The 17052-nt window shown below is 40.4% G+C and overlaps 1 protein-coding gene across 4 annotated transcripts in view; it reads left to right on the top strand.

The window, feature by feature from the left end:
• Positions 1–17052, top strand: part of sema6bb (sema domain, transmembrane domain (TM), and cytoplasmic domain, (semaphorin) 6Bb) — a 554928-nt gene that overhangs the window by 505650 nt on the left and 32226 nt on the right. For all 4 annotated transcript variants that reach the window (XM_043720975.2, XM_043720977.2, XM_043720976.2 and 1 more), the window contains 2 exons: positions 11745–11924; positions 14670–14810. In XM_043720975.2, coding sequence (XP_043576910.2) covers positions 11745–11924; positions 14670–14810 — 321 coding nt within the window. The remainder of the gene's footprint in view (positions 1–11744; positions 11925–14669; positions 14811–17052) is intronic.

Raw genomic sequence — 17052 nt, forward strand, 5'->3', positions numbered from 1 at the left:
ATGATATAACACACTTCAGGAGCAGGAGGGTTAAACCTGGGCCTCAAGTGTCCAGGGTCAGACACTACAAGAGGGCCAGATAGACTCTATTCAATCTAGTTTCTGTCCAGTCACCATTAAAGAGGGCATTTGTTCCAGTGCTAAGCATCATTACCATGCACTCTCATTAATGAGCACAAGCAGGCAATCTAAGTGGCAATCAGCTGCTGAACAACCCTCTGAGATGCTGTTCCTAAAGCAAGCTGCAACTCCTTTACCTTCCATTACTTGTAGACGACACAACTGCTATGTCAGCTTAAGCTGCTATTCAGGCAACCCCAGTGACAATATCATGCTATCACTCCCCACACATGTTCCCATTCTTGTTCTCCTAATATAAAAAGTAGCATGTCAAGTGTACTTCTTAACCACAGTGATGAGTTCCATATTGGCTGCTCCAGTATCTCTACCATTTGCTCATAAAGCAGCAAATATAAAGGACAGGGCAGGAGTCAGCTGCAGCACTTCAACACCAGTTTTAAATTCATTAATGGGATGTGGGCATCGCTGGCTAGGCCAACATTTACTACCCATCCCTAATTACTCAGAGAGCAGTTAAGAATCAGCCACCTTGCTGTGGGTCAAGAGTCACATGTAGGACAAACCATATAAGGCTGGCAGATTCCCTCCCTAAAGGACTTCAGTGAGCCAGATGGGCTTTTACATCAATTGACTGATTGTATGGTCCACATTAGACTGGCTTTTGGTTTCAAATTTTGATTGAATTCAAATTTCTCCATCTGCCATATTGGGATTCGAATCTATGTTTCCAGAATATTACTGAGAGTCATGGATTTCTAATCCACTGTTTCACAGGCTTCACAACATTGTGTCACGTAGTGTCAAAATCTTTGGGCTACCTGAAAATAACTGAGGCCCCACTGTAACAGATTGTTCCTGCTGGTATTGAATTTTATTCAAAGGATTTGACTTAATATAAGTTATTATTGTCACATATACCTAGGTACAGTAAAAGGTTTTCTTTTGCGTGCAGTACAGGCAAATCAGACCATATAAAATGCATTAAGGTACTAGAACAGAACAGGAATATAATGTTACAGCTGCAGAGAAGGTGCACAAAGCTCAACATTAAATTTAAAATTTGAGAGGTCCATTCCGAAGCCTAATAACAGCAGAGAAGAAGCTGCTCTTGAATCTGTTGGTATTTGTGTTTAAGCTTTCGTATCTTCTGCCCAACAGAAGAGGTTGGAAGAGATTATAACTGGGGTGGGAGGGGGCTTTGATGATGTTGACTGCCTTCCTGAGGTAATGAGAACTGTCAATGGAGTCAGTGAATGGGAGGTTGGCTTCCAGCAACACCAGAATCATCTTTTTGCACATTCTGACAATACTAATCAGGGAATGGTAGGGTGAGGCGGGGGGGGAGGCGCGGGGGGGGAGGGGGTTAATCACTCCCATCTGGTGATGAGCCCTTCAGAAGCTGACGTTCAAAGTTCTGGAAACCCTTTTCGAAACCTTCCCATCTCTTGACCCATCTCTCTTTCGAGAAGCTTCTGAAAATCTATCTGTTTGAACAACCTTTTTGGTCAGCAACCCTAATGTCTCCTTATGTGCTCAATGTGAAACTTCGCTTTGACATTCTGCAAAATATCACCAGGCATTTTATGATATTTAAGGTGCCACACAAATACAAGTTGTTGTTGTAAACTTTCAGACACCCATTCCACATTCTGCACACTTTCTCTTCACTTTGATTCCAATGTAAGTTAAACTTCAGTTGAATTCTATCCGCCTGCTGACTTTTACTGCAATAGTGCAGGACATATTCTTCATCAGTTTTAGCACATTGGCTGACAGCAGAGCTACAGGGAGCAATGAGAGGCAACGGCAATGAAGTCAGACATCGTATCACATTGACCCCAGTGATTGCTGAGGCTGTGCAGAACCCAACTGGAATTGTGTTCACATCCCCAAGGAATAAGTGTTCCCTCAGTCTTGGTCCAGTCAAGTGTTTAAGCTTCCATATCTGAATTTGATTCAGGCACCAGCCCTGTCTGGGGAATGGTCATGAGGCTGGGGCAGTGATGCATGAAGCTTCACTGTTGCTATGTTATATGTGTGTCTTAGGTTGATGATGACCATTGAGATGCAGCCTTTATGCTCACACTGTAACTGTGAAAATCTAGCTCAAGTACTCCTAACTGTTATTGCTCTACAGAGAGTCGATCACACAGCCACATCTCTACAATACTGTTGGGCATATGACCTGGTAAACTTGCCCATCCAGTCTGTTTGTCTCATGCCATGTTCATGCTGCAGAAAGCTTTCACTTGAAAAGTCCAGTAATGTACTGAGCTGCTGACGCTCCATAGTCTGCCCTTTAAATAGTGAAGCAGAGAAGCATCAGGATGCATCGCAGTTGTTTCTAAACTGCAATGATGACTCTTAAATTACTGGGTAGGCTAACAATGCAAAAGCCACGTTAAGACCCATCTGACTGAAACCTGAAAAATAGCAGCTGGTTAGTTTTTCCCACCTCAGGGCAGGAAACAGTTCAGGAAAGGTATCTCTCGCTCTATCCCAGCAACAGTTTCACCTCTATCTCACTTGTACTAATGAAAACAAAAAAATGCTGACAATCACAGCGAGTCAGGCAGCATCCATGCAGAGAAAGCAAGCTAATGTTTCGAGTCTAAGTGACTCTATCAGAGCTGATGTGAAGTGTGGAGGGAGCAGCATTTATGCAGTGGTGGGGAGGTGGAGTGCTGGGAGAGAAAAGGTGTTGACAGTGCAGGTGACACGGTCGCAATGTGAGAATAGCAGAACATGGTGTGTCTAACTGCCAAACAGGAAAGAACAGTCATTCCAACAGAGTGGGACAACACCTTCAGATTGTGAACCTAACTCCCATTGCTTCCCTTTTCACTTTATTTGTTACGTTCTCTGTCACCATGTCCTCTCCCCCCTCCCTCCACCCCAGTGGAACTGTCTGTCTGAACAAGAAATAGGTAGACATTGCACAATACTGTGTCATTGAAGGTGTTGAGTTGGCCCTTTTATTTATCTATTCCCTCTTTTTCTTCATGGACATGCTGTTATTTGGTGACACCATCTGCTGACATTGAGCCAACTGACATAAACATCAAGGGCATACTGTTCTATATGTTGCCCATGAGGTTCACCCCCTGTATTTTGTCATTCTTTTTATCTGAAAGCTAGAATTAGATGAGTCAAAACTATTTCCAGCTTAACTTTTGCAGTCCTAAAACCATCACTGATTCCCCTTTTCCTAACCCTAACCCTAATCCACTAATTCCCCTTTTCCCTTGGCAGCACATCCACTGATTCCTCTGTTATGTCTGGGCAACGCAGTGGCTCAGTGGTTAACACTGCTGCCTCACAGCGCTAGGGATTTGGGTTTGATTCCTTGGGTGACTGTCTCCCTGTGTCTTTGTGGGTTTCTGCTGGGTACTCCGGTTTCCTTTCACAGTCCAAAAATGCGCAGGTTAGATAGATTGACCATGCTGAATTTTCCATACTGTCCAAGGGTATACAGGCTAGGTGGATTAGCAATAGTTAAGTGAAAGGATGGAGGACTGGGTTGGGTGGGATGCTGTTTGGAGACTTGCTGCAGACTTGATAGGCCAATTGGTCTCTTTCCACACTGTAGGGATTCCAGTTGAAGATTTGGTGTTGAGTTCAATGCTTGAGATAGTTCACAGGGTCATTTTATTAAAAATAAAATGTCCTTTCAGGGTTGTTCAGTGGTTAAGGTCAGTGCCAGGGACCCAGGTTCGATTCCACCCTGAGGAATCTGTCTGCATGAAGTTTGCACATTCTCCCTGTGACTGTGAGAGTTTGCTCCAGTTTCATGCCATAGTTCAATGATGTGTAGGCTAGGTGGATTGGCCGTTGGAAATGCAGATTCATAGGGATAGGGTAGGGGGGTTGGAGGCTGGGTGGGATTGTCTTCAGAGGGTCTGTGTGAACACGATGAATCAAATGACCTGCTTCCATACTGTGTAGGGATTCTATGATTCTTTCCCTAGGCACTCTCCTTGGACAGCAGCTCCACTGTTGTCTGTAGCTTGCAGACTATTTCATCTGGCAGAATCAAGATCCCTGTATCCTCAGAGACATCCTTGCCAACTCTTTCTCATCTTATAGAGAGGCCGATGATTTATGATCGATCTCAAAGAGCATTTTCAGGCTAACCATATAACCCTGAAAAGCTTCTGCTTGCCCACATGATAGAGATACCCTCCTTCGCTCTAACGAGTGTATGCGTAATGTCTCAGAAAGTCTGATGGTGCACTGGAAGTGGGATAAGCCAGTTATGCCCAAATTAAGTCAACACTGGCGTAACACAGTTCCTATTCAAGTAGCTGTTATCTGCAGTTACAGTGCAGTGGAAAGAATAGATCGTAGTGGGCCGCAACATCTGTGGCTATCGACATGTGTTTGATCTTTCAGAAAGAGCCTTTCTGATCCAAGTCACAACACCATCCTTGCCTCGTCTTGAGAAGCTGTCACAGGGTCCAGTCACTTAAAAGGCAATTGGAAGGGTATGTGAATGGGAAGGGTTTAGAGGGACATGGGCTAAGTGCTGTCAAATGGGACTAGATTGGGGTAGGATATCTGGTCAGCATGGATGAGTTGGACCTGAAGGGTCTGTTTCTGTGCTGTACATCTCTATGACCCTTCATTAGGAATGAGGCTTATGCCTGAAACTTCGACTCTCCTGCTCCTTGGATAAAACTCTGCATAAGAAATAGTATCTCACTAACTTGATTGAGTTTTCTGAGGACGTAACCAAAAGGATTGATGAGGGCATAGTGGTATTTACCAAGGCTCCTTAGACACTTTCTCCTCGTGGTAGAAGTTGTCTACGTGGACATTAGTAAAGCCTTTGACAGGGTTCCACATGGTAGACTAATTCATAAGTTTCACATGGGATTTAGGAAGAGCTTGTCAATTGGATACAAAATTGGCTTGATGGAAGGAGACAGAGTGGTGGTGGTGGAGGGTTGTTTTTCGGAATGAAGGTCTGTGACCAGTGGTGTTCCACAGGGATCAGTGCTGGGTCCACAGTTGATTCCCATTTATATAAACAATTTGGAAGAGAATTTAGGAGGCATGGTTAGTAAGTTTGCAGATGACACCAAAATTAGTGGAATAGTCAACAGTGAAGCAGGTTCTCGAAGATCACAAAGAGATCTTGATCAGTTGGGTCAATGAGCTGAGGAGTTACAGACAAAGTTTAATTTGGATAAATGTGAGGTATTGCATTTTGGTAAAATAAACAAGGACTTTTATAGTTAATGGCTAAGTCCTGAGATCCAGGTGTTCAGGTACATAGTTCTTTGAAAGTTGTGTCACAGGTAGGCAGAGTGATTAAGAAGGTTTAGCATGTTTGCCTTCATTGCTCAGACCATTGAGTATAGGAGTTGGGACATCATGTTCAGGTTGTACAGGTGATTGGTAAGGCCACTTTTAGAGTACTGTGTACTATTCTGGTCACCCTGCTATAACAAGGATAAAGTTGGAGAACGTTCAGAAAAGATTTACCTGGATGTTGCTATGTCTGGAGAGTTTGCGTTATTGGGAGAAGCTGGATAAGATGAGACTTTTCTCCCCTGGAGCATAGAAGGTTGAGGTTTGACCTTGTCAAATTGAAGTTTAATTAGAAGGGATCTGTGAGAGCAAACTCAATACTTAGAGAAAGATGCAAAAACTGTAAATATTCCGTTTTTATTTTAAAAAATACGACATGCAGTTTTTTTCTGACTAAAAAGACTTATGAGAAGGGGAAACTAAGGATCCCACCACTCTCCAAGCATTTTGCACTTTTACAAAGAAAGGAGTGTGTTATATACTTTAAAAGATGCTGAGAAATTACAGATTATCATGAAATGTACGTCATCCATAACACTGATCTTTAGCCCTAAAAACATTAATCATTTGCATCATTCCATAACTCTGTTTCTGTTGTACAGTTGTTTTGTTTAGGCTAAAACCTGCAGTTCAAAATATACAAGGAGCCATTACGAAGATCACTGAAGTTTTATCAAGCTTGTAGAGTTTGTTTACATTCAGTCCGACCCTGAAAGCTGTTTCTGACCTTTTGCCACAGTCCTTTTCACTTTACTGAACTATAATTCGAGAGTTGGCCAGTTTTTTTTCCCATCATGCAATATGAAATGTTCCCCACAATACTACAACCTCAGAGGTTTATAAAATCATGAGGGGCATAGATAAGGCGAATAGCAACAGTCTTCTCCCTCGGGTGGGGGAGTTCTAATATTTTTAAGGTGAGAAGAGAAAGATTTGAAAGGGATCTGAGGGACAACTTTTTCACACAGAGCATGGTTCATGTGTGGAATGATCTGCCAAAGGAAGTAGTAGATGTAGGTATAGTTATGAAATTGAAGAGACATTAAGATAGTTACATGAATGGGAAAGGCTTAGAGAGATACGGGCAAAGTGCAGACAAGTGGGACTAGTTTCGTTTGAAAAACTTGGTCAACATGGATGAGTTGGGCTGAAGGGTCTGTTTCCATCCTGTAGAATCTATGATGGGAATTTACCAAGGGTCCTTAGACAGCACCTCCCAAAACCACAGCCACTACCATTTAAAAGGACAAAGGTAGCAGATATGTGGAAATATCCCTTGCAAGTTCCTTGTGTCACTGGCAATTTTTTATTGTCACTGGAACTTCCTCCCGAACAGCATCTTGGGTGTAACAACATCACAAGGACAGAAACGATCCAGGAAGGTAACTCCCCACCACCTTCACAATGATAATTAGGAATGGACAGTAAAAGCTGGTCTTGCCAGCTAAGACCATATCCCTTGGATGAATTAAGAAAAACTAGGGATGGACAATAAAGAGCAACCTTTCCTTTCCAGTGATGCCCACACCCCTTTCCAAGAATGAAAAAAGTCTTTCTCAACAATTTTGTCATTGTCTCAGAATTCTTCTGCTTTCTCCTTCCAGCACAATTTGAATCCCTTTGGACTGTAATAGGTCTAACCAAGACTCAACAATAATTCTAACCAGAATTCTGTCTATTGAATTCTGATAACAAATCTCCTTAGTCAGTTTTCAAGTAAGATGAAAGCAATTATTAATTAAACTATCTATGGATTCCCCTGGATCCTGGATGCCTGGATGCTTCATTCCTGGTGAAGGGCTTTTGCCTGAAATGTTGATTTTCCTGCTCCTCAGATGCTGCCTGACCTACTGTGCTTTTCCAGCTACACACTTTCGACTGCTGAACTCTGAAGTTGAAGTCTGGCTGTTTCAATAATTTTATTTGTTCTCAGAACAAAGTAATTGTCAAAACCTTGCAGAGTATTTTCAAAAATATTCGTCTTATTTTACATTTTGGGAATTTTGAACTTAATCTACTGTGAGTCCTGTTGAATAAAATATTGAATTGACTTGTTCAGCTCATGATTCAAGTTCTAAGCAATTTTACAGAATTACTTTCCCCAAGATCTCCAATTCTGTGTTCTACTTCATATTAAATCTTGCAGTTAGTGTTATTTCTCCTGCCATTCGTTCAATATGATTATTTACACTTCTTATCACAAAATTTAAGAGCTTTAAATTATCTTAATGCTGCTATAATCTCTTCTCCTTGAAGAGATTTGCTTCTGTAAATAGTAAGGCTATTTCAATTTCCTCATCTTAAAGCATTTAAACTGTCTTTTTAACTTTCTTTAATTATATTAAATAGTAATGCCATACATTTGTACTGATTTGGAGAGTTTTCATGCCTTCTGCAGATAAATGAAGATTCCCATTTCTTTACAGGTAGAATGCATGATCCCCTGCCATTCATGGATGAATGTACAATGCGTGTTGTGTTCCATGATTTCCCCAAATGAAGCCATGTGCCTGGGCCCTCAATAAATTCTTCCCAACAGAAATGTAATTCAAATGATGGATCTCTTACTTGTAAGGGCTTCAAAAGTCTTGTAACTGTGTTCTTCTGTTAGGCTCAGTCTGCTTTGCCTTTTAAATTATCTTTTTTATTACATTAATTCAGTTTCACGACATTACCAGTGCTGTGACCTCAGTGTAAATTTTGTCTATGACCCTCGGTTACCCTACTGTAGCTGTGCCTCCTGGGGTCCACTTGCGATGGCAGCAGTCCTTGGTGTCAGCTTGTTTTTTTTTGTCCTTTTAATTTGAAATTTCTCCCCTTGCTCAGCAGGGAGTTTTAACTTGCCTACCAAGGTCCAATATGTTCATTTCTGAGCTGAACATCACTTCCCAGTAGAAGCTGTAACTGTCAGGCCTGATTAGTATCTAGCCCACACTGCTTCTCATCCACTTCTTCCCAGGTCTGAATTAAAGGCTTTAATGGACTGCTGTTCCTGTGTTGTTGATCTTTCCATAGGCTCCTGCTGACTTGCCCTTGTAGCTTCTGACTATGTGTGTTCCAATTTATATACTGTCGATTGAGTATACCCTGCTTCGTGTCCTGTTCATCTACCAACTTAATCCTTGCTGACCAACACTGGATCCCATGTAGTTCTCATTTCAAACGGTTTTATGACATAGAACAGTACGGCACAGTACAGACCCTTTGGCTCTCGAAGTTATGCCGGCCTTTTATCCTACTCTAAGATCAGACTAACCTACATACCCTTCATTGTACTAATTTCCATGTGCCTATCCGAGTCACTTAAATGTCCCTAATGTATCTGACTCTATTACCACTGCTGGCAGTGCATTCCACACACCCATCACTCTCTGTCTAAAGAACCAACCTCTGGCATCTCCCCTCAACCTTCGTCCAATTACCTTAAAATTATGCAATTTTCAAATTTGAAACAGGCCTTTTGGCCCAACAAGTCCACACCAATCTTCCAAAGAGTATCCCACTCAGACTCATTCTCCCTGACAAATGCACCTAGCATACACATCCCTGGACACTAAGGGTAATTTAGCATGGCAAATTTACCTAACCTTCACATCTTTGGACTGTGGGAGGAAACCGGGGCACCCATAGGAAACCCACACAGACATGGGAGAATGCGCAAACTCCACACAGTCAGTCGCCCGAGGCTGGGATCTAACCCAGGTTGTTGGTGCTTTAAGGCTGTGATGCTAACCACTGAGCCACCATGCCATCCTATCCATAGTTCATTATATTCCTTATCTTCCCATTTTCCTTATCTATAGCTCAGTCTATGTACTTATTGCCTTATATCCTCATTTGCATGTCATCACCTTGAGAAAACTTTAGGTCACACCTTCTACAATCTTCCTCACATTTATCTCTGAAGCACATTAGGAATGTGTTTCAGGTCCAAGATACTGCATAAATGCAAGTTGGCATCGGTTTGCATATATTCTGAGTTTGTGGGGCCTAGGGGCAGAGTTTGACCTCACAAAAGAGTACAAGTTGTAAAGAGGTTATTCATTACTGGGAACCATTGAGAGAAACCAGAGTTGATTATCTAAACAGAACTTCATTCCACAGCAATATCTGTCAATTAGCTTCTCTAAAAAGGCCCAGAATGTGACCTAATTGGTAAGCATAGTATCATCTGTTTTGAAAGGTGCGACATTCAGCAAATTATAGGGAGATTTTGCAGTATGTTTTGCTTTCTTCTGATTCATATTTGTGTATCATGTCTTCAGATGATAATACTGACCCCTAGTGTCTTTATAAGTAACAGCACCTTCAACACAAATGCTCAAGTTTTAATTAAGCTTCTCACATCTTTCCTCTGGATCGCTCTGCCGGAAAAGTAGCTTTTGTTTTTATTGACAAAAATCTTATTTTAAAGAAATGCATTCTTATTTTTCAGAAACCCAAGTACACAAATAGCTAAATATTTGGCACCATGTCCAACTTCAGATTTGACCTATTTTTCACAAGAAGCTTTAATAGTATAACTGCTCTGGCAGTTTTGAAAGAAAAGGTTGTTTCGATCCTCTTTGTTCTCTGAAACTCCAAATACACAATTCTAGACATTTTTCACCTTCCTGAATCCTCCTCGTGTTGAAATTAAGAGTCATTCTTCCTTCTCCTTTTCTGAATAGACAGACAGGAGGCTGGAAGAACACAGCAGAGCCAAGCGACATTCGGAGGTGTAGGAATTGATGTTTCGGCGGTAACTTTTCTTCAGCATTTTTCTGAACCATTTCCAGAGAAATCTCCCTACTTCCTGCTTAAAACATCGCAGTCGCGGGCTTGAAGTATCTTAGTTTGCAATTGGCACTTCTTCTTTGATCTCAACTTTTATGCTGCATTTTCTGTTTGTGTCCTGCATTAAAGATCTTGTTGCCTCATCTTCAGATAAAATCAAATGAAATACTTACATGGTGAATGGTAAGGCCTTAAGGAGTGTAGTGGAACAGAGGGACATTGGAGTTCTCTGAAAGGGGAGTCACAAGTAGACTTTGCAATGAAGAAGGCTTTTGGCATGCTGGCTTTCATCAGTCAGGGCATTGAGTAGCGGAGTTGGAAAATTATGTTGCAGTTATGTGGGATGTTGGTGAGGCTGCATTTGGAGTATTGTGTTCAGTTTTGGTCACCTTGTTATAGGAAGGACGTTATTGAACTGGAAAGAGTGCAGAAGAAATTTACAAGGATGTTGCCAGGATTCAATGGTCTGAGTTACAGGGAGAGGTTGGACAAACTAGGACTTTTTTCTTTAGAGCATTGGAGACTGAGGGGGGATCTTATAAAAGTGTACATGAGAGGCATGGATAGGTTGAATATACTCAGTCTTTTTCCCAGCATTGGGAAATCGAGGACTAGAGGGCATCAGTTTAAGGTTAGAGGGAAAAGAATAAAAGGGAACATGAGGGGGTAACTTTTTTTACACCGATGGAGGTATACATATGGAATGAGCTGCCAGCAGAAGTGGTTGAGATGAGTACATTAACAACATTTAAAAGGCATTTGGACAAATACATGGATAGAAATGGTTTAAAAAGATATGGGCCAAGTGCAGGGAAATGGGGTTAGCGTGAATGGACATTTCGGTTGGCATGGACCAGTTTGGGGCAAAGGGCCAGTCTCTGTGCTGTAGGACTCTGTGAGTTTATGACTCTCCTTCACTTGCAACAAGTCTGTGAACTCTTTCTCTACATTATGTGCAGAATACTGATTACAGCTCTCAAGCTGTAATCTTCTCCCTTTCAAGTCTCAATGGCATGTGACTATTAATGTACCATTATCTTCTTTGTTATCATTAACATAGTTATTTCCCTTTATTGCTAACTAGAATGTTCTAACAGAATATGCTAGGAAAGTTCTAAGTGGTTATTCATTAGACAGTATTGGATGCATTGTGTTCAGTCTGCTTAATTATTTATCTTTCACAGACACATACATAGACATTTACAGACATACGCACACATAGACATACACTTACACATGTGCACACATGTACATACACATGTACATTTACACATATATGCAAGCACACACATACACACCCTCTCTCACACATTTCCATTCCATCAAGTTTGAAAATATAAACCTTCAACTGACAGGTGATAGATTTGATTAATAAATTCTGCAAAATTCTAACACATATTGGCTTTAAATGTTAGATAATCTGATGAGGGGCCAATATTTAATACTGAAAATTAATGAGCAATATCTGGGTATTTTACAGGTGGAACAAAAATGTAAAGAGTTTCTCTTGTATAAAACATCTCTGGAAACTTTTCAGTTTTTATCTCTACTTTAGCCTTTTTTTTAATACCTAGGGATCGACTGAACAAGATTGTGGTGGATACAGAGGCTGGTCCCTTTAAGAATTACACAGTGGTGTTCCTCGGCTCTGAAACTGGAATTATTCTTAAATTCCTCATTAGACCAACTGCAAATGCAAACTTTGCCAATCGCAGTCTATTTCTGGAACATTTTGATGCTTACAGCCCAGAGAAGTAAGTAATACTTTATTCAGTTCATACACTTGAAAAGATGCTTGTGATTAATTGCAAAAAAAGGCACAAATATCCGAGAGTAAGAGATCTGTAATCCAATTTAGTAGGTTCAAACAACGTTTTAGCTTCTAATCTCTGTCTCTCCATTGCAACCTTTCTTTTCTGTCCCTGTCTCTGCACTTAATTGTTATTAAAATCATTGCACACCCCTCACTCCAACTCACTGCTTCCCAAGATCTCAAATTTGTGCCACTTCTTACCTTCCCAAAACGTGCCTTCTTCCTATAATTTACAGGCATAATTTGGTTCATAGCATTCTCTTGTGTTTTATCTCAATCAAACATATTTCCTCACATCTTGACATATCTTCATGTTTTCACACCGGGATGACTTACCATGTCCTATGCTCCATAAACATAAAATTGTCCAAAACTCCAATGCTTGTATCATAACGTATAGCAAATCCCTAGCCCTACCATCCCTGTGCATCGTCATATATTGATTCCTTGTCAAGCGACGCTTTGATTTTAAAATTTTCATCCCTGTTTTCCAATCTCTCCATGGCCTCAGGCCTCAACAGCTTCGTAATCTCCCCCAAACCCACGAGTCTTCAAGATATTGTCTAATTTTGGCTTGCTGTGTGTTTCCAAATATAGTTATACATTCACTGGTACCTTCAGCTGCATAGAGTCCGAAATCTAGAATTCCATTCCTGCACTTCTCTGCCTCTCCACCGCCCTTTCCTCCTTAAAATTACTTTTTGACCAAGCTTTAGGTCATCTGACCTAATATCCCCTTACAAAACTGTGTGTCACACTTTGTTTTATAATCCTCCTGAGAATGGATGTTTTGTTCTATGTTAAAGGTGCCATTTTAATATAAGTGTTGTTGCTTTTTTTCAAGCAATGTACTGAAATGCATGGTAATAGGAATATTTGTTTATTTGGACTCGCCAAAAACATTGCAGCAGTGCTGTCAAGAAGCTAAAATACGTGGAACTAAATGTGAAATCCATAATGAAATAGAAAAATAGTTAGTAGGTGAAACAGCAAAGAGTGGGCTTTCTGGTTGGCAAGAACTGAGAGGCAGAATGCCTTTGGGAGCAATCTTAAATCCTGAGTAATCTTCATGAATGTCCTGATTGAGGTCCATTTATTAATATGACAGTGTTGTGTCATCTGCAAAGTTAGCTATGTTGAAAGGCTAACCAGTAGCAATTAGTACCTGTAAGAATCTGGGACAATTACGACAAAAATGCTTGTGCATTTTGATCGTAAAACATGTGCTGCATGAGTTTACAAAAGATGAGGCTTGGCGAACACATGGGAAATTACTTCAGGGTCTGCTTTGAATGGTTGAATAAGTATTATACATCCCAGTGTGATAATACAAACCAGGGAAGTACTATTTCCACTGAATGGTGTGTGTTTTGTTCACTGATCAGAGGGAGGCTAAGGCTGCGACAAATTGCCAAAGTATCCCTGGATGACTATTTTTTTGACCCATGCAAGCAAGTTTTCAGCAAGAGTACATTTAGGTTTGACAGTGAGCTTTGCACACGACTATCCTGCCAGCCACTAGAGTCCAGACTCCCAGAAAAAAATGCTTTCACTTCAACAAATTACTAGACAACTTCCAACAACTACCCAACAAAAGTCAGCAGGGGTGAAAATGTGTTGCTGGAACAGCGCAGCAGGTCAGGCAGCATCCAGGGAACAGGAGAATCGACGTTTCGGGTATAAGCCCTTCTTCTTCGGGCTATGCCCGAAACGTCGATTCTCCTGTTCGCTGGATGCTGCCTGACCTGCTGCGCTGTTCCAGCAACACATTTTCAGCTCTGATCTCCAGCATCTGCAGACCTCACTTTCTCCTAAAAGTCAGCAGGGGGTAAAGCTAGACGGGAAAAGGGACACAAATCAAGTGAAATCACATTTGTTGAATATGCACTGCCTCAACGTTTACCCCAAAATACCTTCAAAAGTGGAAACAAAACAAGACGACAGAATAAACACTAGAGCCAGTAAACAGCAATCTTAAGGGGTGAATTAAACCTTTGAAATTAAATTCAAATAATTTAAGGAATTAAACACAACTTTCACTTTCCCTTGCACCTTGGTATCTTGGTCTCCGTACATATGAAAGTCAATGACCTAGAAAAATTGCAAAAAGTTCCTCCAAGAACTCTGAAGAAAGGTAAGGAAGATTTTAAATCTTTCTTCTCAGAACACAGGATTAGAAAAGACCACTGACACAATTATTTAAAATTAATGTTGATAGGTATTGATTGAACACAAACTGCTCTTCTTCAGACTGGATGAGCAGCAAGCTTTGAAAGAAAGGTCTAAACAAGGAAATTAAGGTCAACATATTTCAGAAGAGAGTCAATATGCAGATTAAACTGCAGTCTAATGTCACTAATGCACTTTTAAAATGGTACCCCACAAAAAAAAAATCATCATTTCGGGAGGAAAGGGTAAAGAATTATAACTGTTGATAGATTCATTGCCATATTATCAGTACTCATCATTCATCTAGTTGCTTTTTTTTGGAACAATGCTAAATACAGAATAGCTGGTGACATCTTCTGTGTAGTCACCCTTATTTCAAGATTACTTCATTGTGTGTGACCCACATTGATGTGCCCTGACAAAAGGATATTATATAAATGTAAATTTTCTTCTTTTTAATCATTCCATCCCAAAAAGCTGATTCAGAATTACTTGAGGTAACTGTTCTTCATTCCAGATGTGACAGCAATGGACGACAGAACCGGAGGATTGTGGGAATGGAACTTGATAAGATCAGTGGGACACTGTTGGTTGCGTTTCCCTCTTGTGTCATGCGTGTGGCATTTGCCCATTGCCAGCAGCACGCTGTTTGCATGAAGTAAGTCCCAATGTATCAATCTCTGCAAGGCTTGGAAGTTTTGAAGCACAGGAGTAGCATTTTCGGATGATTTGGAAATGTATTTCCCCAGTTCTGTTTCCATTTTCTTTTCTCCTGTCTCACCCAGGCAATCTTCATCTAAACCAGGAGGTCATGTTTTCACGATCCATTTATGATTTAAGTGTGTAATGAAGGCTGACACCGCTTTGCAGTATTGGGAAAGTGCTGCACTGTTAGGAATGTCAGCTTTTAGATGCGATATTAAACTACCTGTTTTGGAGATAGTATTATTGAAGAAAACAAGAAAGATTCATTCAGTGAGATTCCTAATCAACACTCATCTCTCAACCCAACATTGCCAAAATCATAGATCTGTTTATTCATCTCATTTGCTGTGTGTGGTGCATTGATGAGAGCAATTAGTTACAGTGTTTGTCTAAGTAGCTACAGTGATTACACTTGCATAAAGCAATGAAAGAAATAAATTTAACTGAAGTGAATTGACCGTACTGCACTTTGCAACATCCAAACTGTGAAAAGGCATTATATCAATGTATGGTTTCTGCCTGCTTCAGCAAGCACAGCTGAGATCGAGACAACCTCTCTCAAGCAGCTGTATATTGTGAGCATTAGTATTGTGTCCCGGTAATCCATTTTACAATGGCAAGTCTAATTCTGAACTTGTCAAGCATCCACACACACACATTTTCCCAATTGACATTACTGGATAATGGTGACTAGCTGCAGGGGAGGTGATGGCTTAGTGATATTATCACCCAGATAACATTCCCAAGATCCAGGTTCCAGCAGGTGGTAGAATTTGAATTCAATAAAATATCTGGAATTAAGGGTCTAATGATGGCCATTAATCCATTGTTGATTGTCAGGAAAAATCCATCTAATTCACTAGTGTCCTTTAGGGAAGGAAACTGCCTTCCTTACCTGGTCTGGCCTACATGTGATCCCAGACCCATAGCAATGTGGTTGACTCTTAATTGCCCTCTAGGCATTTAGGGATGGGTAATAAATGCTGTCCAGCCAGCAACACCCTCATCCGGTGAGTGAATAAACAAAAAGCTACAGCCGGGAGAATTTCTCCCACAGCCCTTTGCATGTGATAAAACACAGTCAACAGCAAGACTGTCAAATTGTGGTAGAATGGCAAGATTTATTTGGCATGTAATGTGACTTGGTAAACTTAGCAGTTAATAGTGCAGCTTAACAGGTAATATTTCCCTGTTTTAGCTATAGACAATGAAGCATGAAAACTCCAGACCTGAGTTGTTTTGTAGTCCTCTCAAATTCTGATGTCTTAAAATCATTTTGCCTCTTCAGCCTTTTTGTACACCGATCTCAAGTAGAGGTAGTTCCTCTTATTGGATCTGTTTCCTTTCCACCACAAAAAACATGGATTCAACCTTCTTTCAAAGACCATATAATTCGTTACCTCCTTTCCAAATATTTGAGCCAATTCACCCCCAAGTACCAGGACATGTAATTGATTTTCAATTCATTTTCAATATCTGGCATTAGCATTTATTCCTAAAGATAAAGTTCTTACACATCAGACATCTTATCAATTTATATGGTTCAGACTAATACAATTCCATGAAGTCACAAACAAGCTTGCAAAATTACAAAGATTCACTTAGAAACTGTTATAGTGTTTAAACTTATACAGAAATGCATTAAAGAAACAGAATTTAAATACATTCTTTTACAAACTGTTTAGCTTTTTCACAGGACTACTGACCTTAACAGCGAAAAACACTATTGATCCCTCCCTAATTGCTATTTTCCACTGATTAATGGAGCTATTAGTTTGTTTATTTAATTTGAAGCCAAAGATCTCAGGTAACAGAGCATAATAATGCCATCAATTATCATCATCAAAGCTTGAACCAAGATCATCAACATTGGTCACATCCCGAGCCATTATAGATAGTTTTCATCATGATTTTTTTCTGAATTCCTTCATCTTACTGTCTCTTGGTTTTCCTGTTTAATTTTGATTCAATGAGGTTGCTGTCTTTTTTATTATGGGGTCTTAGACTTCATGAGAGAAGGGTATTGGATGTCTGAATTGTGCAACCAGTTAGATGTTACCAACATTGAGGTGAACCCCTCTGTTAATTAACCAAAACACCCAGAAAACCTTGCATTACCTCATAATCTGTTAAAATGAGTGACTGAACTCCCATATTCCACTATTTAAAAAGAAAAACAACAATTTATTTTCTAT

The sequence above is a fragment of the Chiloscyllium plagiosum genome, unplaced genomic scaffold (genome assembly GCF_037043375.1).
Source record: "Chiloscyllium plagiosum isolate Xiang-an unplaced genomic scaffold, Cpla_swu_hap1 HiC_scaffold_28, whole genome shotgun sequence".
NCBI classification, from domain to species: Eukaryota; Metazoa; Chordata; class Chondrichthyes; order Orectolobiformes; family Hemiscylliidae; genus Chiloscyllium; species Chiloscyllium plagiosum.